Source organism: Protopterus annectens, chromosome 1.part0 (assembly GCF_019279795.1).
Source record: "Protopterus annectens isolate FY-2018-M chromosome 1.part0, PAN1.0, whole genome shotgun sequence".
Lineage (NCBI taxonomy): Eukaryota > Metazoa > Chordata > Ceratodontiformes > Protopteridae > Protopterus > Protopterus annectens.
The window spans coordinates 1,864,742,810-1,864,766,568 of NC_056725.1; the positions used below are offsets into that span (position 1 = coordinate 1,864,742,810).

The 23,759-nt window shown below is 43.4% G+C and overlaps 1 protein-coding gene across 1 annotated transcript in view; it reads left to right on the forward strand.

Moving 5' to 3' along the window:
* NUP155 (nucleoporin 155) overlaps positions 1-23,759 on the forward strand; it is a 1,504,248-nt gene that overhangs the window by 890,170 nt on the left and 590,319 nt on the right. Inside the window, exon 26 of the mRNA XM_044069916.1 lies at positions 11,257-11,372. Coding sequence (XP_043925851.1) covers positions 11,257-11,372 — 116 coding nt within the window. The remainder of the gene's footprint in view (positions 1-11,256; positions 11,373-23,759) is intronic.

Below are 23,759 nucleotides of genomic sequence, written 5' to 3' on the forward strand. Positions count from 1 at the left end.
TTCTGCTAACTTCTTTGCCACCTGGCTAGCTAGACGCTCCATTAAAGTTACGATGCTGCAGATGCATCTTCTAGAGCTGCTGCTACAGAGACGGTATTGAAGAGATGATGTTGTTTGAGGTTATAGTCTCTTCCAGATGTCATCAGAACTAAGTTATTGATGCCCCTCTGGAAAGAGAATGTAGTCTACCTTGATGTTGCTTAAATCTTTAAAAACCTGCAAGAGAGAGAGAGCTGTCAATATTATTCTGCATTATGAAACAGATTTTCCTTTCTCCTGTTCCAAAATCCCAAAAGAATTGTCCATCTAATGCTTGCCCCTTTTTTGATAAGGAACAGTAACCTCAACAAAAAGCTAAGAAGTTTTCCAAAATGAAGTGCTTTCTCAAACCAAAACCAGATTTTAAAGGATGTAAATGGTCCTTTCCAGACAGGTCATCAAATTTGTAACACTGGCTCAATCTCCTCCTTCCACATCAGCCATTCTGCTGTCCTACTATCAAGAAAAGCTTTCTCTTTCTCTGTGGAAACTGATGACTTCAGATAAATGGGTCCTCAGTATTACAGAAGGTTACATACTATCTTGGCCCTTCCTATAACTAATTTGGTTTTCTGCAAGTGCCCCCAAATCAAGAACACCTAATTTATGCCCATCCAGGAAGACTTGTAACATCAGGAAACTGTACAACTAGTTCCCTTTCATTAACAGAAGACCCTTTTTCCACGAAAGAGGGCAACTGAAGATTCATTCTGGATTTGTCAGTCCTTAATGCTTTATTAAGAGTTCTAAAATTTAAGATGTTTCTACAAACTCTTCATGACTTTTTGGTTACACTGGACATAAAAGATGCATATCTTCATATTCCCATTCACCCAGATCCCCCACCACCACTGTCACCCTCCAAAAAAAAAAAAAAAAAAAAACTTAATTTTGTGCCTTGCAATTTCACTTTCAGTTTTCTGCTTTGCATTTTGGCCTTTCCACAGCCCCAAGGGTATTCACCAAATGCATAGCCTTTGTCATAGCTTTCTGCAGGCTTCAGGAACACACATCTACCCCTATCTAGATGACCTTCTTTGTGCTTCTTCAAAAGAAAAGCTGCTTTAAGATCTCAGGTTTGCCATATACCTTTTTCTTTATCTAAGTTTTAAAAAGTCTTTCCTATTTAGATCACATAACCTGGTGATATTAGGCTGTCATCTCAGCACCGTTTTCTGTGATGGCATTCCTTCCTCAGGACAATATACAGTTTCTAATTTCCTACATCCGTTCTCTTTCCCTTTGCCTGGATCCTAGCCCTTCAGTCCCTACATCACCTCTCTCCTTCAGGATTCTTCCAAATTCATAAAGACACCACCACCTCTGTATGTGGTATATTGACAATAAGGCACAAAATCTTACCCTAGCTGCAGTCTTGCCATGGCTGCCTGAGAGAGAGAGAGACGTTAATCACAACTTCTTTCAGGCAGTCTACAGTCCACAAAAGAAATAATACTGTAGTGGATCACTGGAGCAGATGTAGGATGTGCACTCAAGAATGGCTGCTGAGCAGGGGTCTTCCTGCAAGTTGTCAGGCAGTACGGAACTCCTGAATCAGATCTTTTTGCCTTCACTCTGTACTGGCAGCTGAGACTGTTCTCCGTAGTATCATGCCCAGAAGCTTGGAAAAAGGATGCCATGCTATTCTCATGAAAGAAGAAATGATCTCCTTCCCTAATCCTATGGGTCCTGCTTAAGGTAAGGGACATGCCAAAGATGATGACCACCACCCCCGTTTGACCAAGAAAACATTGATTCTCCCTTCTATTCCATTTGGCCAAGTGCAGTTACTATAAGGTATCTCACAGGATGGACTTGTTCACACAATAGAATGTGCTTTCTCATTCATCCAAACTTTCATACTCTAAACCAGACAATTCATATGACTGGATTTTGATCCTTTTAGGCATCTTTTTGCTTCAGACATGCTGCAGGTATTACAGGAAGCTATAAAACCTGCATCAAGAAAATCTTTGTTTTCCAAATGGAAGACGTTTTCTGTTTGGTACGAGAAGAAAAAACAGGACCTTTATCAGATGGATATTCCTGCTATTATTTCATATTTATGTCAGGTGTCAAGTTCAAGGCTGACATATTCTTCTACATATGTTTGCCTACCTGTGGATCCAAAAGGCACTTCTTAAAAGGAATCCTCCATTTTAGGACACTTAGAAAAAGTATTCCCCTTCTCACACCAGTTCTGCTCTAATAAAACTGACTTTCTTCCCCCTGTTGAACCAGCTTTCATTTCTCAAACTTTTTGTACCTAGAAGACCATCTTAATTACCCAGGAATCTCAGCACTACAAACCCTTATGGCCTCTCCTCCTTTTTGTCATTTTTCACAGATCTAGGGTATTCCTAAGAGCAAGCCCTTTTTTAATGTGTAAGGTTGTTAATGAATTCTCTTTAAATTGGTAACCACTGGAAATGTTGGGACCCACTAGACAGAATCCGGAAACGTAGAGACCAAATGGCCCAAAAAACAGACTTTCATATGCCAAGTCTGAGATGGTTATTTCCCAGAATATTCCCTTTTCTCCAAAGTATGGCTATTTCGGAGTTAGTAGTTTTGGCCATGCTAAGAAGAAGTTTAAAGGCGAAGAGTGATGTTTGAGATTCATTCTTCTCCTGGAGTTATTGTTTTTTGCTTGTCGGCACTGTTATGAAACTCTAGAAGACTAAAAGGACTTAAAGGAACTATCATTCCGTAAGTCTGCCTCCCTTCTTCCCTGGTTGAGGTGCAATACACATACATCCCACCTCCCCACCCCTCGCTTGTAGCTGTATCTTATGATGTGAAGTTGTTCAATCTTGCCTTCATTCTTACTGATGAGTTCAAAGCCAATCCTCTGCTCATTCGGCCAATTTGCAAAGCTCAAGGCCTCTAACAGCTCGAGGCCAAAGCCCTATCCCACAATGCACCACTACATTCCCCAGATCTAGTTTACCACTGCAACTGATCGTGCGTTTCTCTACAGCTCAGGCCATTGGAGATAAGTTTACTATTTTGTGCTAAAATTTTCAGAATAATCTTATTTTTTCTGGTTCGTGTTTACATAGGCTTGTAGTTAGGACAGTTTATCCGTTTACGGATTATATCTCCTTTTTGACATAAACCATCTCTTCTAATTTTTTGGGCATTGGCCCCTGTTTTTCTTATATCTGTGTTTAGCCATTAGGCTTATTTGCCCTATCCTTAGCCGAGTTAGGCTTTTGCAGTTTTCTGCAATTTTTTTGTTAGCCGATTAGGCTCTTAGCCGTTTTTAGACTTTTTTTTTTTTATTATTTACCTTAGGCTTATTCTGTGTTTGCTATGGACATTAAGAATCCGCTACAGTAAGCTGCCTTTTTGTACTTGTAGCCGGTTAGGCTTAGTTTCATTTGCTGACCGTATATTGTTGTTTTCCTTGCTGACTACTGTTTTCTTGTTACTATGTCTGAGAAGGCAAAATCAGGGTTTAAAAGATGCCCTAAATGCAATCAGAAGATGTCTATAACTGATGGCCACTCCACATGTGTGTATTGCTTGGGTGAGGTCTATTTACAGGATGTTTGCTCCATTTGTCATGGTTTCAGCGCTAGAGTTTTGGCTGAATGGAAACATAAGTTAGTGGAGCATGGATTGATTAAGTCTGCTTTTCAATCAGACTTGGATTCTGCTCCTGGACAACCAAAACCTTCTTCACCAGCTTCTTCAACTAGTTCAGATCAGAAGGGCTCTTCATTTCCAAAATCATCTAAGAAAGCTCCTGTCTCAGTTCCGTTGTCAGTCTTTGAAACCGGTATCTCCTACCTTGAGATCCCCAATTCTGGGTTCACTGGCTCCGTTGGGGGTTTCCTTTCGGGCTTCCAGACTCTCTGATTCGGACATGGATCGAGTGATACGGAGACTTTTACAGGATCCAGCGCTAGCTAAAATTCTGTCTGCTTCGACTCAAGCAGCTTCGGAACCAACAGAGTCCTCTCCTGTTGTTTTTGCTCCTCCTCCAACTTGAATCGAGACATCTGAGCTGGTGGAGGCTATTTAGTCATTTGTGGAACAGTCTGTATCGACACTCACTTCTGACGCTGCGGAATCTGGGAGCAGACACTCTCCTGGCGGTTCCGGGGGGGTGTCAAACCGATACGTCGGTTCCAACTCTTCCCCTTGGTGCTTCGGCATGGACGAGTTCGGCTCCTACCTCTGGCTCTGAGCCGGCAGTTCTGGTATGGGAGCTATCTTCGGGACCCGAGTGCATCCTCGCATCAGAGCCATGGTGCCTTCGATGCCATGAGTAGGGCTTTGTCCCCCCAGACTGCCACAATCTCTGATATGGCCACCTCCTCCCAAAAAGCACCTGAATCTTCTCTGCTACCACAGATTCACCGTAAGCATAGGGACCCAGAGCCTCAGGATTCCCCTTTGAGGGAACCCTGCTCTTCTGAGACCTCCCCAGAAGTTCCCACTGAGGAGGTCCCTCGGAAGAGGTTATGTAAGAGGAGATATTTAGATTCCCCCCAGGAATCCATCCCATCGGACACCGATTTGGAGGAATCGGAAGGGTCCCCCTCTGAGGATGTCTCCTTTTGGGATATCCTTGAGATCTTTAAGCAGAGTGGTGACTGGCAGCCCCTAAACCCTACCTCGGATGAATTGGTGCTCCTGAAGGCTTTCGGGTCCCGACCCACCAACTCTTGGGTGTGTCTGCCCTTCTATGAGTTGATGGAGCTTTTGTCACGAAGGGCGTGGGAGTCGCTGGATTCTATGGAGCCTGTCCCTACGAGGCCCAACAAAAACATTTCAGTGCCTCAAGATAAGTCCTTCTTATCCAAACCCATACCTGTTGATGCCATGGTGGTGGCGGTAGCCACTAAGAAAGAGATGTCGGAGACTTGTACATCTGTCCATCCTCCTAATAGAGAGTCTAGGATCATGGACAAATATGGGAAGTGCATGTTTAGTTCTATGACCTTTGCCCTTCGGTCATTGAACTATCTAATCCACTTCACAAGGCTTCAGAGAGATCTCATGAAGGAGCTTGGAGATACTTTCCAGGGTGCAGTAGCCGATTCAGCAGCGGACAAAGTGACGTCTCAGCTTGGTACCCTCAATTCCATCGTAAACTCTTCCATGCGCCTCATGTCTTATGCGGCTGATGGAATGAGTAGGGCAGCGGGTACAGGAATTGCTTTGCGAAGACATTCCTGGATGCGCTTGTGTTCTTTTGCGGAACCTTTTAAGTCGTTTGTGAATGGCCCCCTTCAATGGTTCTTCCTTGTTTGGACCAAAAGTTAGAGACCCTCACCAGATGTGAGCAAGACAGTAAGACTCTGTCTGCCGTAGGAGTCCATTTTTCTACTCCTACTAGACCTTATCCCAAAGGTCAACGGGGAGGGAAAATGTGGTTCCGTAAGACCCAAGGAGCCTTTCCGAACTCACAAGGTGAAGCCTCCTCTGGGGGCAGAGGGGGGGAGGAAGTGATGGAAGATGACGCCCACATGACAGAGGGGGTCCACTGAACCAGGGTGACAGGGATCATTTCCTTGGGAAGCCCTATGAGCGCTCCTAAAAGGAGGCCCGACTGTCCTGCTCTGGAGGCAGTCGGGCAACGTTTGTCTTTGTACCTAGGCACCTGGCTAAAAATCTCAAAAGATCGATGGGTACAAAACCTTATATCTAGAGGATAGTCCATCCCCTTTCTTTCACAATCCAGACCAACAAAAGGAATCCCAGATGTTCCACCCAGTCTGCGGGATGTGGCATCTGTAAAGGTCCAAAAACTATTGCAAAAAAGAATCATTCAGCCAGTTCCAGCAGACCAGCAAGGATCCGGAACTTACTCAAGATTTTTTTTGGTACCAAAGAAGGCAGGGGACTGGAGACCTATTTTGGACCTCAGCAGACTCAACAGATATGTGGTAAAGACGAAGTTCCGGATGGCCACGCTTCAGTCCATACTCCCGTTCTTAGGGAGGGAGAATTGGATGTGCTCTATAGATCTCCAGGATACGTACTACCATATCAAAATGGCCTGACCATCCAGGGATCATCTGCGCTTCAGGCTGGGAGCCAGTCACTTCCAGTTTCGGGCCCTGCCCTTTGGTCTCACTGCAGCCCTCAGAGTGTTTACCAAATGCATGGCAGTGGTCATGGCTCACTTGAGACATTTAGGAATCCAGGTGTTTCCTTACTTGGACGACTGACTCCTTACCACTCCCACCAGTCATCAACTTATTCGGACAAGGGACACTGCCGTAGATCTGTTTCCAACTGGGTGTTACGATAAATTCAGAAAAGTCTGCTTTATTGCCGTTGCAGCGTACAGTATTTATAGGAGCAGACTTGGACACTGTCAGCATTATCCCTGAAGCTCCCTCCAGAAAAAGTGCTTACCCTACGACAACAAATTGTGGATCTCCTGTCCACATAAAAAGCACCAGCATCACAGATTCTCAAGTTGCTCGGCACTATGGCAGCAGCGATTATTGCAATACCCCTTGCAAGATCTCACATGCGCATTCTTCAGTGGCTGCTGTTCACACAGTGGACATTTCAGGACTTTACCAGTGAATCACTCAGTTCTGATAACCAACTTTTGCAAGGACGGTCTTTGGTGGTGGCTAACGTCCGAGATGGTGACTATGGAATGTTCATTTGTCCTCCTGGCTCCAGTTGCAGCAGTGACCACGGACACCTCCCTGATCGGTTGGGGGGGGGGGGCATTATCAGGGACGAACAGCCCAAAGTATATGACAGGCTCAATAGGCCCATTTGCACATAAACGTCCTGGAGATGAGAGCGGTTCTTTTAGAGTTGCAGTCCTTTCAAGACCGTCTTCATCTAGGCACGATTGAAATCCAGTCAGACATGTCCATAGTCTGGTACATAAACAAGAAGGAACCAAATCTTACCCCCTATGTCGAGAGGCTGTAAGATTATGGAAATGGGCAGAGTCCGCCCAGCGCTTTCTGATAGCAACGCACATCCCGGGGAAATCCAACGTGATAGCGGACAGACTCAGCAGAGCTATTCTGTTGCCTCATGAGTGGTCTCTCGAGAACGAAGTAGTGGAAATGATTTTCCGCAGATGGGGCCAGCCTTGCTGCGACCTTTTTGCCACCTCCACAAACACCAAGTGCAGCGACTACTTTGCCCTGATCCCTCAACAGGGACAACCCCCCGAGGGACGCACTCGTCCACGATTGGCCCCCGCGACTCCTTTATGATTTCCCCTCCATTTCCCCCGATTCTCAAAGTCTTACACAAAGCCAGTTTTCTGGGCAGAACACTTACCTTAATAACCCCATATTGGCCTCGTCAAATTTGGTACCCCTTCCTGAAGCCTCATCTACTGGAGGAGCCTTGGATCCTGGACCCACTCATCAGGAGCTCTTCACCCTTCTCTCTAGTCCATCAAACTGACAGCTTGGCTGTTCCAATTCCCAGAATTGCCAGGTTCCAGAATTTATCAGAAGAGGCTCGACATATTCTTTTGTCGTCACACAAATCTTCAACCAGGAAACTTTATCTCAGTAAGTGGAAAAGGTTTTCCGTCTGGGCCCAGCAAAATAACATTGACCCTTTTCTGGCGTCCATTTCGGGTATTTTCGAATTTCTAACAAAACTGTTCAGTGAAGGAGCTGCAGCAGCAACCATTCGAGTCTAACTGGTTGCTATTTCTAATTTTCATATAGGTGCATCTGAAAATGGTATTCTGTCTAATAAGTTGGCTAAGGCATTTTTGAAGTGTACGATGCATTTAAAACCACTGATCAGATCATCTACTGCTCAGTGGAATTTAAACCTAGTCCTGTCCAAGATTATTCTCCCGCCCTTTGAACCCTGCCTCTTCTTGTGAGCTTAAGTATCTTGCTTGGAAGACCATTTTCTTGGTGGCCATTACATCAGCACGCAGAATTTCAGAGTTGCAAGCCCTTTCTATTAAGCAGCCTTACTTAATATTTCACAAAGGTAGGGTTTCCCTCAGAACAAATCCATTATTCTTACCAAAAGTTTGTTCCGAATTCACACTTAATCAGACGATTGAATTGCCTGTTTTCTTTCCCAATCCTCATCAGTTGGAATATATGCTTCACAAACTTGACGTCCATAGACAACTTTGCTTCTATTTGGACAGGACAAAAGACCATAGCAGAGCTGATCAGCTGTTTGTCTCCTTCTCGAATTCTAAAAAAGATGCACCGGTTTTCAAATCTACCTTGTCTAAATGGCTCTCTGATTGTATATCCTTTATTTACCATGAAGCAGGCATTGTATTACATGACAAAGTCAAGGCTCATTCTGCAAGGGCGGTTTCTACTTCTGTAGCCTTTTTGACCAGACTACCTATTGATTCAATTTGTGCAGCTGACACCTGGTCAAAGCCACATACCTTTATATCTCACTGCAAAGTAGACATGGCCTCTAGGGACAGAGCTTCATTTGGGTCTGCTGTCCTTAAGCAGGTACTCCCATGAGCCACCCAAGATTGTGGTGCTGGGGACGCTACTCATCAGTAAGAATGAAGGTGAGATTGAACAACTTCACATAACACTTACCATAACGTTCCATGTGAGGAGGAGTTCTCGCCTTCATTATTACGCCCCCCCCCCCCACCTACCCTCATCCAATGTCTCAAAGTTCGAGAGGTTCTATCTTAATTTTGGTTCTCCTGAGGAGTTTCCTCTCATAAGTGGTCTGTATGATTTCCTTGAAATCTGGGGTAAGTTTTACGCTAGTTGGCAGCAAACAAGATCTGGGTAATGTAGTGGTGCATTGTGGGATTGGGCTTTGGCCTCTAGCTGTTAGAGACCTCGTGCTTTGCAAATTGGCTGACTCGGAACCCATCAGTAATAATGAAGGCGAGAACAACTCCTCACATGGAACGTTATAGTTAGTACATAACTTCTTTTTTCCTCTCCTGTCCTTTCTTTCATCACTTGGCTTTTGATCTGGGCAAGACAATCCTGAGGATTTTCGTACCAGAATGGTCCTTAAGTGCCATCACAGTCTGTCACTTGGGGCATACACTGGATGTACATTGCAAGAAGGTGCACAAACTTTTGTTTGTTGATTGCACAGACTATATTCTTGCAGGATACTAACCATTCATGAGCAGTACTACAACAGTGATCCAGTCAGATATCTACTTCTTTGGAAATTTCTTAAACATTACTGTCGGTTTTGCTAACTCTAACACTACCATTTTAACTCACTGAATCTGTTTTTGCTGCATATGAGATTTTAAGGAGGACATGGTTGGAATTCAGATCACAGCACAGTCTGACCTTATCTGTTAGTATTGTTACTGTGCTGTTGCTGTTCTGGCTTTAATTGGCAGAATCTTTTATTTCCCCTCAAATGTTACTTTGTTTTTCACTGTTTGCATTATTGAGTCAGTCAAACAATACTCAGAGGTAGTTTTTCAAACCAGAATGGAGAACCTTTAAGTTGTCGTCTTCTTCCAGTGTTCCCAAAGTTTACAGAATCCATTGTGCACTGCACTTCATGTGTAGGATCTTTGCTATATTCCTGGTGATTTGACACTGTTGCTTTAGGTGAGCAGCCTCCATTTCACTGATTTTCTGCATTGCCAACCGTTCAGAAAGTGTTCCGTGATGCACCTAATTAGCAGCACACTGCCATTTCTTAATCATCTCATTGTCTGACTGCAAATGTCACATTTCACCGGCTACACGCAGCGTCCTTTGATAGGACAAATAAAAACTGTAGAGTAAAGCTGTTTTGTATATAGATGTTACACTGCATTACAATGAAGAATTAATTTCATTACAGTGAAATTCTATAGCAATAACCCACGCCTGGGTGTGGGTAATGCTGGATTTACCCACAGTTGGTGTGGTTTGGTCCCGAGGGCGAAGCCCGAGAGACCAAACAAAGCCAACCGTGGGTAAATACAGCATTACCCACACCCAGAAATGGGTTATTGCTATTATACCATGACATTATTTAAGAAAAGAAACTATTACTTTTCTTAAATAATGGCATAGTATAATGCCTGTTTGCTGCCCTTCCGCAGATGTCTGGCATCAGCTGCAGTTCTGATGTACTGCGCGCCTGCGCAGTCCATCAGAGCTGTGGGCAAAAGCAATGGAGAAAGCAAGATCTCTGTTGCCTTTTTTTTTACTGTCTCGCTATGTTAAATGGGTTTAACATAGCGAGACAGCTTTAAAATAAGCAACGGAAATCTCCGTTGCTTATTTTAAAGCTGTCTCGCTATGTTAAACCCATTTAACATAGCGAGACAGTGTTTTAAAAACAGAGTTATACTAATGGAAAAAAGTCCGAGCGACCGGACCTTTTTCCATTAGTATAACTCGATTTACAATGTGCACGCTGGCCAATCCGCGTGCACGTTTTGGAATATTAATGGGGGGTCATGGTATAATTTACATTTGACCCTGGGAGTGAAATGTGATATTTTTTCTAAGCTGTTTGAAAAGTTACATTGATATATTTATAGTGCGTATGCTGTTATTGTTGATAATAAATATGTTATTTGTATATATACACACACACACACACACACACACACACACACACACACACACACCATGCATGCCAGCTGCTAAAAAGAGCCTGTTCCACCAGGCCTGAGGAGAGGGCAGGGTTAAGCATTTAAGACCTGTTTTCCCATATCTGAGTCTTTAGTAGAATTGTTGGTACTGTCCTACGAGACTAGGGACAAAATAGCTAACACAGATTTTCTATATCCTCATCTCTTACTATATTTATATTCCTATTTTAATGTACTTATTCCAGATGGACATTTAACAGTTAACATACTGAATTCATCAGATTGTATTGTTTATATATTGTATTTAAAATAAACTTTTTATTGGTAATTATCTTTTTCTTAGCATGGTATGACCAAAATCGCCTGCGATTTGTAGTGACTAGTGTAAAGACCTATTGTAGTGTGATGCAAAAGTAAATTTACCCATTTCTGTGTTAAGTTTAACCAGGTTTGTTCTGTGCAGCATTAGAACAGTGTAGGTTACACCACTCAGGATTTTGTTTAAGTAAAATGAATTACTTGGGCAATGTTTATTATCTGTTATGTTCTGAAGTATTTCTACAGTAGTTTACATATGTTTGTAATCATGGTATGTTGAAGTGAAAGAAATTCATTCATCCGTTGCCTCAATGTATTTGCTTTAATGCAGAAGGTCATTTTAAAGATTTTTATGGGAGCATTTCATTTTACTTTAACAGATTGAAAGCAGTGTTTCATCTCAAGTTCTGGAGTCAACACTGCATGATTTGAAAGGTTTACAGGAATTCCTTGACAGAAATTCCCAATTTACAACTGGTATATTTGGAAACCCAAGGTAAGAGAAAAAGGTTTTGATTTGAATGGGCATAATATAAGACTGTAAAAGCTGACTTAGAGGCAAAGTTGAAGCTGATATTTCTTATTTACTGAAGAGAGATGTTCTTAATGTGGGTCATTGTTGCAGTAGAGTATAGGAATTAACTACAAGGTAAAATCCACCTGCTCGGCCTGTCTTCCCAGAGTTATTTGGATGTCAGGTAAGACTGATCCCTCCCAAACATAAGGGCACACATCTCAGTGAGAAGGTTATTGGTTGCTCTGTCCATTTCTGGTGGCAGTGGTCCATTCTTGCACAGTCTGAAAAGATAAGTGCCTTAATCGATGTAAATTACGTATTTGTTATGCTTCTGTACAGGTTTATGCATGCTTTTGTTTAGCTAGTGAAGATGTTCATCGTGTTTCACTGTTGCAGTCATTACACTTGGGTTATCCTGCTGGCAGGCTACCCGCAGTCGGCCTGAATTCCAAAGTCCTGGTCCGGCGTCGGTTGCTGTCGCCTCTTCCCTGACTTCAGTGCGCCAGGGGTATAAAAGATGCAGCCAACGCCATTTTTCTTCAGTCTTTCTTGCCGTGTGGTGCCTGAAGCAAAAGCAGTTCGCAAGTGCCGGTCGGCCGACTCCTGAGATTTTTGAAATTGAATTTCAGATCCAAAGTCTTCAATAAAGCTAAGTACCCCGTTGGGGAAACTTTTTTCTTGCTCCAGACCGACGTCAGAAAAAGTTAACTGTATTTCTTGTGGGAAGCAAATACCTCGTAAGGATTTTCATTCTTACTGTATTCCTTGCCTAGGCCCTGATCACAATGTTGCTAGTTGTCGGTTTTGTGCTAGATTTAACCAATGCACGATAAAGCGTCGGTACGATTTTGCTTTTCATTACTTTGGCCGAAGGTTTAACTATATAATGCCGTCGGAACAGCCGACGACCGGGATTCATAAAAAGCGCAAGGATAAAGAAAAGGACATGCATCCGAGGTCTAAAACCGACAAAGCCTCTTCTAGGCCAATCGCCGGTTCGCCAGTGCTCAGTGAGGTGCTTTCGCAGCCCCTGACCCCCACTACCTCAGAGCCACAGGCCGCCTCCCACATGGAGACAACTAGGCCTCTGGATACTCAAGGTATTGGCCCTTCGGAAATTAATCCCTCAGATGGGTCCGGAGCCGCTGAGCAGGCATCGGCTTCTGAGGGTGTTTTCAGACCTACACAACTTTATATAAAGCCTATTTCAGCATCCAAGACAAAGTATAAAACAGTTTTAAAGACAAAGAAACAAGTTACAGCATTCTCCAGGACAGACTTTTATGCCCAAGAAACAGATGTTCAGAATGGCCGAAGACCTAATTACTTTGATCAGGGGTTCCCATCCCCCTCCTGATAAGAGGCCTAGGCAAGATACTGAATATGATTCCTCTGATCAGGTTTCCATTTCCTCTGATTCCTCTTCAGAAGAGGGATATTCTATTCCTCCCTATGAGGATTCTGATGCTGAAGATTCTATTCCTTCAGCTTCTCCTCCTGAGGATTACTCATTTGGGGAAACCCTGCATACCATGAGGGAGCATTTCCACTGGGAGAGCCAAGATTATTCAGATTCTAAGAAAAGGGTTAGAGGCTTTCTTTTACTTCCTCAGCACAGACCTCTTGCAATTCCTCCTGTTCTAGACATAGTAGATGATGTATTTTAGAGTCCGGCCTGTCTCCAGACTCTTTACCTCCTGCACCTGTTAAGCCGGACAGATACTACAGGGTCCCAGATTCCCATAAATTTCTATATAAAAACCCTGTTGCTGACCCAGAAACTATCTCACAGGGTCCCAAAGGGGTCAAGGCTGCTACTGCTAAAACCCTGTCCCCTCAGATAGAAATTCTAGGGCTCTGGACAGATGGGGGAAAAAAGTCTACACTTCTGCTACCTTGGCTGTAAGGGCTTTAAATGGTCAGTTTCATATGCTCAAATATCAGCAATACTTAATGTCTTTGTTAAAACAAAAAATGTTGACAAATTCTGAATGTTCTGAGACCAAAGATTTGCAGGATTTATTGCATGCAGCTGAACAAGTGGGAAAACATACTTAGCAATCTGGTTATGATTCACTGGAGGCCTTGTGCAGGGCCACTGTTACAGGTTCTGTTATTAGAAGGCATGCTTGGTAAAAGGAACAGAATCTGCCTGATCATGTTAAAGCAAAATTATTGGATGCTCCATTACAGCATGATACTTTGTTTGGTGTTAAGGCAGAAGAGGTATTGAAGAAAATGGAGGACAAAGCTAAATCTTTGCAGACAGTAAAGGATTTCTTACAGGTACAGCCACCCAGATTTAGCAGGAACTGGCCTTCTAAGAATTGGTACTTTCCAGTGTCAGACAGACCACAAAGAGGCAGATACAGACGCAGATCTCAGCCCCAAGGCTCATACAGGCCTAAACAAATGGGGTGCTTCAGCCTCCAAAGGCGGAGAAGACAAATCACAACCATATAGGAAACAGTCCCAATGACTTCCCACTACTAATGCCAAGTGCTTACCTTTTGGCAGCACCCTTAGGGGGGAAACTAGCACTTTTTTCACAAAATTGGCACATATTCACCCAGGACAAATGAGTACTGAATATTGTTTCCCAGGGTTACAGGTTCCACTTTCAAACCCTCCCAAGGGCAAAAGGTATGCCAGACCTGCCACACAATCAATGGGCAGAGGCACAAAAGCAAATTTAATCTCTCATGGACATGAGGGCTATTCAGCCAGTGCCCCAACAAGAGCAGGGACAAGGATTTTACTCAAGACTTTCCTTAGTACCAAGAAAGGACAAAGCCTGGAGACCAATTCTGGACCTGTCTATTCTAAATACTTTTCTGGATGTTCCAAAATTCAAAATGTTGAGACTGCAGCAGCTTCTGCCCATGCTGGGCAAGAAGGCTTGGCCTGTAACTTTGGACCTCAAAGAGGCATACCTGCATGTCCCAATCAGACAATCTTGCAGAAGATACCTCAGATTTCATAGCTGGCTCAATGCATTACTAATTCTCTGCACTGCCCTTTGGCTTATCTATTGCGCCCTGGGTCTTCACAAAATGCCTGGCACCAGTAATTGCATTTTGCAGACAAAGAGGAATTCAAATATATCCCTACTTGGACAACTGCCTCATTCAAGCAGAGACCAAAGACATTGTATTAAAGCATCTGGTATTTGTAAAAAGATTACTAATTTGCCTAGGGTACACAATAAACGAAAAGAAATCAAAACTAGTACCCTCTCAAGAGATAATATTCCTGGGTGCAAGCTTAAATACAACTGCCCAGATGGCTTATCTCACGCCAGACAAACAAAGGCAACTGACTTCTTACTTCTAAAACATGGCAACAAAGACCCAGTTATCTGCAAGAAAAATTCTGCAGGCTCTGGGCTACATGGCATCCTGCATTCTACTAATTCCATATGCAAGACTGCAGATGAGGAAACTACAATGGTATCTAAAAAGTGTTTGGACTCAACATTGCCACAGCCTGGAAACATTAATTACTCTAAATCCCTGCCTGCAACAGGAGTTTCGATGGTGGGCACAGGCCTGTCACCACAACAAGGAGCAGCCATTCGCTTTACCCACAGCCAGGCAGACACTAACAACAGATGCATCAGATTTTGCCTGGGGGGCACACATGGCAGGGAAATGTATTCAGGGCACATGGCCCACAAGCCAAATGCATCTTCATATCAATCAAAAAGAGGTGCTAGCTGTACATAATGCCCTGACAGCCTTCAAGGACCTACTTCATCCAGGACAACTGCTGATAAAGACGGACAGTACTACTGTCATGTGGTACATAAACAAGCAAGGAGGCACACATTCCTACCCCCTCTGCAGACAAGCCATGACTTTGTGGAGCACAGCATTGACTTATCAAGTACACCTGCAAGCACAATTCCTGCCAGGAAAGACAAATACTTTGGCAGACGAACTAAGCAGAAACCTTATGGATCCTCACGAGTGGAAACTAGATCCACAAATCTTCAGAATGATAATGGGGAAATGGGGATGCCCAGACATAGATTTGTTTGCCTCCCCTCACAACTGCCAGCTACAGAGATTCTGCGCTTGGACTTATCACGAACAAGCATGGAAATGGACGCCCTTTCATTCAGCTGGAAAGCCCTTACAGTATATGCCTATCCTCCTCTGCCTCTCTTCCCCAAAAGGTTAAATGTTAAAAGGTTAAAGGTTAAATGTTAAAGGTCAGACAAGAGAAGCCAAAAATGATATTGATTGCCCCAGACTGGCCACGCCAGGACTGGTACCCAATCCTAAAGAGCTTGTCTCAAGGCCCAGCCTGGACATTACCTCAAAATCCTCATTTGCTGACCCAACAAAACAATCGGAATCCTACACAGCCAACTCAGAACCCTAAATCTGGCTGCATGGCGGATAATGTAACCATTTAGAACACACACCTCTAAAGCAGTTATGGATGTTATTTTGGAGGCCAGGAGGCCCAGCACCAGAAAATCTTATGCAGAATAATGGAAGAGATTCTGTGCTTGGAGCCAAGCACAAGGAATTGACACGCTTGTACCAAATATTCCTCAGATTTTACAATACCTAACTGAGATGCTGGACAAAGGCCTATCCTTCTCATCAATTAAGATCCATGCCTCTGCCATTTCAGCTCATTACAATACGGACCCACCTATTTTTTCTCATCCACTGCTAAGGCAGTATCTCAGAGGGGCCAAAAACATAAGACCTCCAAGGAGAGCTCCAATACCTGCATGGGACCTCAATTTTGTCTTGGAAAAACTCACACTGCCTCCTTTTGAGCCAGCCAATACAGCTGAGATAAAATACTTATGTAAAACAGCTCTTCTCCTAGAAATAACTTCAGCAAGAAGAGTCTCAGAGTTACAGGCACTAATGGCTGTGGAACCTTTTATTATTTTCCATCCAGACAGGGTTTCTCTAAGGACAAACCCAACATTTATGCCTAAGGTAGTGTCCATTGTGGCTCTTAACCAAACCATACATTTGCCTACCTTTTATCCAAACCCGCAGAATAAGGGGGAGAGACTTCTGCATTCTTTGGACATGCACAGACAGCTACGCTTTTACTAGGACAAAACTAAAGCTTTCAGAAAGACTGAGCAACTCTTAGTGGCATATGCTGCAGGATCGCAAGGAAAAGCTATTTCAAAGCAGACTATTTCAAAATGGATAGGCCACTGCATTCGTTTCTGCTATTCACAACATGGCAAATCAGTGCCTAAGGGCATTAGGCCACATTCAACCAGAGCAGCAGCCACTTCAGCAGCCTTCCTCAGAGGAGTACCAACCAAGGACATTTTGGAGGCTGCGACCTGGACTTCAGTGCACACTTTTACAAAGCACTACCACTTACCTCTTTACTCTAAATCTAGAGTAGGCTTTGCCACTGCAGTTCTGCATGGCCTCATAGCCACTCCTAATTCTATTTAGGCCCAGCCACCCAACCTCAGCTTTGGGATTCTACCCAAGTGTAATGACTGCAACAGTGTAACACAATGAACATAGTACAGTTGTGTACCTACCATAAATGTAGATGTTCAGGTGTATTCACTGTTGCAGTGCAGGTTACCCTACCTCCATCCCCATTCATTTCTGGGACTTATCTGTACTTCTCTATTCTATACAACCTATGTGGTGTGTTTGCTTGTAGATGAAGGTTATGTGCATGCTTTTTTATGATCAGAATTTTTTTTAGCCTACCCTTTTGGGGGCACCTGACATCTGGGGCAAGAAAAACTGAAGAAAATGGCGTCGGCTGCATCTTTTATACCCCTGGCGCACTGACGTCAGAGAAGAGGCAACAGCAACGGACGCCGGACCAGGACTTTGGAATTCAGGCCGACTGCGGGTAGCCTGCCAGCAGGATAACCCAAGTGTAATGACTGCAACAGTGAATACACTCGAACATCTACATTTATGGTAGGTACAAAACTGTACTTTCTCTGCAGTATTCTGATCAAATGCAAGTGGTAGGGGTTTTCGAAATCCGTCTGCCATATTAACACATACCAGCAAAGAGTTTTGCAAATAAGCATAAACATACACACATGCCAGAATCAGTGCCAGTAATTGTCCAATGCCTTTGTATGCTGAACTTGTACCTTTGCTGGACTTTTCAGAATTATGCGAATAAACAAACTTGTAGTACTTTCAAATAACTGGACTTTGCGAAATAAACTTCTCGGGCGCTTTGGAACTTTTGGAATGGTAAGGGTGAAAATGCTAGTCATTTACCATCATTTGCTAAAGCAATTTATCAGTTTAAGAAACATTCGAGAACTTTACAATGTGACTGAATAACTCACGAGCACTGTAATACCCTTGTAATGTTGTCTTTTGTAAGAAATCGCCTCTTATCAGTGTAAGAAACTTGCTGAGTAACTGCACATTGCAATAAATCGAACAACTGTTGCCTTAAACTCAGTAACTTTTCAAAGTAATTGCACTTTGGGAATAACTGACTACAGCACATCTAAATGTCCCCAAAATGGTGGGACCTTACTAGGAAACTCTTTACAGTACAAGAAGCACTCTGTAATGGCAGTACTTTGCGAATAGACGCACCTGGCGCAAGAAACTTTTCAAAATGGCAATGCTTTGACTGTATTACATAAAATAGTTGCAGTTTACACACAAACTCATCGAAATACATGCATAGTAGTAGTCACACACTGTACGCACTTTTACACACTTTGAGCTTCATCGAATAACTCTAGTTATGATCTTGATACAATACGAAGTCATGATTATGCCCAAATACAGCACTTTGCCAAACAGTCACCTTGCTTTATTTTCACTTAATGTGCCCTTTGCTTTTCATTATATTCGTTTTGCTCATTTAAGTCCCTTTTATGCCCAATGCATTTTTCGTGTTCGTTTTACTCTAAACATGTCTAACTTTGCCTTGAACACACTTGTTCTGCTTTAAACATGCTCATTCTGCTTTACAATTAATCGTTTCATTGAATACTTGTATCATAAACATTTTCTGTAGTTAACAAACTTTTAATACTTTTTACCTGCCTGGTAATGCGGTTTGTGTCCTTGTAATGGCCCATTATTGTCTTTCGCATAGAGTAAATAGTTCATGCTATTTCTCATTACCTTTGTTTCTTTCTAGCCATGTTTGTGCACTTTTCTCTCAGTTTTACCTTCACTGTTGTTGTTGCACCTCATGGCATCCGAATATTCTTCTCTCTTTGATCCCAGTTCTAACACCATGTCACTTTCATGTTGAGACATGAATAAACGAGTCTTCATGGGTTCTGTTCAAGCAGCTTTATTTCATACAAACACATTGCTACTGTTAACTATTGACCATAACTTAACTTATATACAGCCAATGACTTCGATCATGCATGCTCAATCGCTAGCTGCTACTTTAAAATGGCACTAAGGAATTGCATGTGTGCAGGTTATATATGTGCACATACAGCCCCACATGCTTTTTTAAAGATATAAGCACACACTTTATAGTATGATCTACAGATTCCATACAAAGACTTTTGCAGTGACTTTTTTTTTTTTACCTAGGCCCAGAACGCAATTACAAGTCCATCTCCATTTGGCAGTCGTTTGCAGCCAAGACCCTCAGATCCTGGATGCCTTTCATTCTTCTTCCTTAACACCTGATTCTCTGCCACCTGCTCCTAAAAGAATATGCAGGTTTTATAAGGTTCCTGATGAGCTTAAATACCTGTATAGAAGTTTTATGGCTGATCCTGCAGCAGTTTCTCTCTCCTTGGATAAGCCATCCAAGCTGTTTCCCACTGCTAATGCCCCCTCCCCCCCTCGACCGGGACAGCAGGTGTGTGGATAGGTGGGGTGAGGAAGTCTGCAACTGCTCCACTTTAGCATTCAGAGCTTGTGATTATCAAATGCAAATAACTAAATATTTGCTGTCTGTGCTTCAGTGTGTGTATAAGGTTGTTGCAAAACCTCAGACAGCAGACTCTAAACAGCAAATGCAGTCTCTTCTTTACAAAGTTACACAGATAGGCAGACATAGCATTAAGTGCAGCTATGTTCCAGTGAGAACTGTCGAAGTCAGCTGCCACCCACAGGCTCAGTGATCTGGCAGTATGGATGGCTTTGGAGTCCATCATTCCTGAAGACTTCAAATTAAAAATCCTGGATTCCCTTTTTTGACAACACACAGGCTGCCAGTTTTTGCAAGAGCAATGCAAGTCCAAGAAAGTCTATTTGGACAAGTCCACTTCCTTGGTTAAAAGAGAAGCTAGGCCTTCTTACAAACATAGAAAAGCTCCTAGGAAAAGGATTTTCAGGCAAACCACAGAAGGATTTCCCTTCAGGGAGGCCTCTCTTTCAAAGCAAGACTCTGTGGTGGTCTCCCTCTCCTCCCCTCCCTCTATCCATCTACCTCCCTATCAGAAATACTCCCCCTTTCTCTCTCTCTCTCTGTCTCCCTTCCTTTCTGGGAGGTTATAATTACAGACAAATGGGTTCTGAACATTATCAAAGAAGGCTGTGCCATGTATTATGGAAAACATGCTTTTTCTAAAAGGTGTTCCCCATTTAACTCCCAACCAGCTCCCTTTGTTTGGTGCCATTGTTCAGGACTTGCTAGCACAAGGCACCATAGAAGAACATTCACCCTTCGTAGAAAGTGGTTTTTATTCCATGATTTTCCTTGTTCTACGGAGGGAAGGATAATGGATGCCCATACTGGAACTCTCCATGCTGAATACATTCCTGGAAGTGCCTACCTTCAAAATGTTTCTCTCTACAACCTCTTGCCCTTTATTCTTCTTCAGGCCTTTCTGGTGTCCCTAGACCTCAAGAATGCCTGCCTTCACATCTTTGTCCATTCCTTTTGCAGGAGATTCCTCGGGTTGTTCTCTGGCTCATCACATTTTCAGTTTATTGCTTTGCCTTTTGGTCCTTCCACTGCCCTAAGAGTTTTTTTTTAGAAAGTGTCTAGCACTAGTAGTAGCTTTGTGCCACACTTGGGGAATTCAGATTTTCCCTTACCTGGATGACCTGTTAATTGAGGCCTTTTCCACAGACACTCTCCTCGAGCACCTGCTTTTCACAGTATAACTTTTTTTTAAAAATGTGGGATCCACCATCAGTTTCAAAAAGTCTCATCTCACTCCCACTTAGGATCTAGTGTTCCTAGGTTGCAGCCTAAACAAATATAATGCAGACCTGTCTTCCTCAAGAAAAAAGTGCTAACCCTGGTAAGCTTTTTCCAAACTCTCTACTCGATGAGTCAGTGCACTGCAAGGTAGATCCTCAGGGCTCTGGGGTTCATGTCTTCATCCATCCCAGTGATCTCACTGATAAGACTGCATGAGGAAAATTCAGTGGTACCTGAAATCAGTGTGGCCCTAAGACTCATATCCCTTTGACACCCTGATCCCTGTGCTGCCCTGCATCAAGGAGGAGTTTTTTCTGGTGGTAGAAAGTTGTTTTCCTCAACCCAAACTGAAAATGTCAGTCTGAAAGAAGCTCTACAGACTTTCTCACACCTTTGGAAGCCAGGAGCTCTCCTGGATTACACTTAAAATACCACAGTAATATGGTATGTAAACAAACAAGGAGGTGCAAAGTCTTACCCCATGCAGGTTGGCACAGGAGGTTTGGCAAATGGCCACTGAATTGAACATGGCTGTCACAGCTGCTTAACATTCCACCTCTAGAGAATGTATTGGCAGATTCTTTAAGCGAAAATCTCATGGACCCCCACGAATGGGCCCTGAACAAATGGTCCTTCAAAGCAATTATACGCTGCTGGGGCACTCCGCAGACAGACATCTTTGCATTTACAGAGCATTCTGCACCAGTATTCCATCTCTTCTAGCCTGTAGGACAGATGCCTTCTCCTTCCAGTGGACAGCGAGGTTCCTGTACTCCTACACTCCGTAGCCACTTATTCCAAGGGTCCTAATAAAAATCTAAAAGGACACTCCAAAACTGCTGCTCCTGGCCCTTTTTTTGGCCAAGACAGCATTGGTTTTCTATCCTGTTCTACCTCTCAGTGGGAAACCACTTGAAAATTCTGACACAATCAGACCTAATCAACCGAGAGGTCAGCTCCTTGCCTCTGTGTTACGCTCTGTGGATGATTGGGTTCTGATCTCTAAAAGACACCTATTTTAAGAAAGGAGTCTTGCACCTTAAATCTCCAAGGAAGCCAATTACTCCATGGGATCTTAATTTTGTTCTGGAAAAGCTCATTCTACCCCCTTTTGAGCCAGCCACTTCTGCCACCTTAAAATTCTGCACATGGAAAACTGTTCTTTTAATGGCTCTAACCTCGACACACGAGTGTCTAAACTTGAGGCATCCATGGCTACTTCTCCCTCTCTTGTTTTTCACAAGGACAGGGTAACGGTAACAGTCCTCTTTTTATGCCTAAGGTACTAAATCAAATACCCCTCAGTCAAGTCATTCACCTTTCAGTTTTCTTTCCCATACCCTCAAAGTGTGTGGGGGAGAGGGGGATCTTACACTCAGCATTTACAAACAGCTGAGGTTCTGCTTAGACAAAATAAAGATTATCAGAAAAACTGACCCAACTATTTGTTTCTTTCATGGATACAAAGCTGGGTCAACCAGTCTCAAAGCAAACCATTGCACCCTCAGTATCTTGTTGTGCCAGTTAAAACATGCTAAATCCTTGCTTTACTGCTCAAAAGCAAACTCCACTCTGATGATTACTTGTGGAAAGCACTAGAAGAACTGTCACTTGGTTCTCACTGTACACCTTCTCCAGGTCTAGGGCTGCCATTGCCAGATCAGTTCTCTCTGGTCTCCTGGACGGTTCCTCTTCACTCTAGCCATCCATCCCACTTTTCTTTTTTCTCTTTAACTCTGGGAATCACTCCTCTGTTATGAATACAACAGTGATTCAATTTAGGACGTAGTACAGTGGTGTAAAAAATTTACATAACAGTAGATGTCTTAATGATCACTGTTGTGGTATTCCTTCCCACCTACTCTCTTGCTTGTGTATCACATGTAGATGTCCTACTGATCATTGTTGTAATTTTCCTTCCTTCCCATCTACTGTCTTGGCTACGTATCACACATACCTATATCCTTTCTTGGGGGAGTTTCCTATTAGTTCAGTCTACACACCTCCTAGCTGATCAGTTTCCTCTCAGTTGTCTTCAGGACGTTGGCTTGAAGATAGTCTGATGATCATGTGCACATGTCTGTCCCTGTACCCCAGTCCACAGAAACTAAGGTCATACTTCAGACGTACTCCCTTGTAAAGATAAAACATTAGTACCCTGACCCAGACGTCTGTGACATAACCCATCTGTTATGAATACAGGAAATATTCTATGTGGGAGAATTGACCCCTTTGCCATCCACTTCAAATTCTCCGGTTTCTAAAATATTAGACAAGACTAAGCCTGCCAAGGAGAAAGAGAAGTAAAAAGAAAGAGAAAGATGGAGAAGCAAAAAGAATGACCTAGAAAGAGGTCACCAGATCCAAGTCTCCAGTCAGGCCCAACCCTTAAGAATCCTAAACTGTTGAATCTGACATCCGATCCGGAGAGAGCTCTGGTCGAAAAACCATCACCTACATACCATTTCTGTCTGTAGCTGGCCAGTCTTCAGCTCTGCTTCCTATTCTCCAGGAAAGATATCAATATCCCAGAGCACCATGTGTAACTTCTTCATACTGGTCATATTGCTCATTGAGATGCATTTCTGAAGCTATGTTGATAGGATAAGTACATTGCTTTAGACACGGATTCCAATGGGGTCCTCCCAGCACCTCCCCCACTGGGGTCTCTTGGTTTGGTCCTGTCAGCTTTCTCCTTGGTTACTCCTCCTCCAGTCCAACCTTCAAATCTAGTGCCTGTGGCTCAGAGTGAAGTCTGTGAGGGGTTTGTCCAAGATGATGGTGGCTTTTGTTTCAACTTCAACAGTGTTCCTTACCCTTTTGACTCTGTCAAATCACATTGGGTCTTTGTGCTAAGAGATCAGGGTTGAAATACAGAGGTTGATTTCAGTTCCAAAGTTTTCAGAACCATCTCTGCCACTGGGTGTTTTGGCCTTAGACATCAGTGCTGTAATGTCTGCTTCGGAGCCACATGGGATTGGAGTCGGGGCCAAAGATGTTTCTCCCTTAGGGTCTCTAGTTCTAATCTTGGCTTTGGCATTTGAAGGTTTGGAAAGAGTCCTCTCCAAATCTAGAGAGTAGATGTCCTTCAAGGATGCATCTGCAGTCATAACATATGGGTTGTCCTGCCTCAGGCAGCCCTTCGGTCGGCCGGATTCCAAAGTCTGGGTCTGGCCTCGCATGATGTCGCACTTTCCCCGACGTCAGAGCGTCTGGGGTATAAAAGCATCAGCCGACGCCATTTTCCTC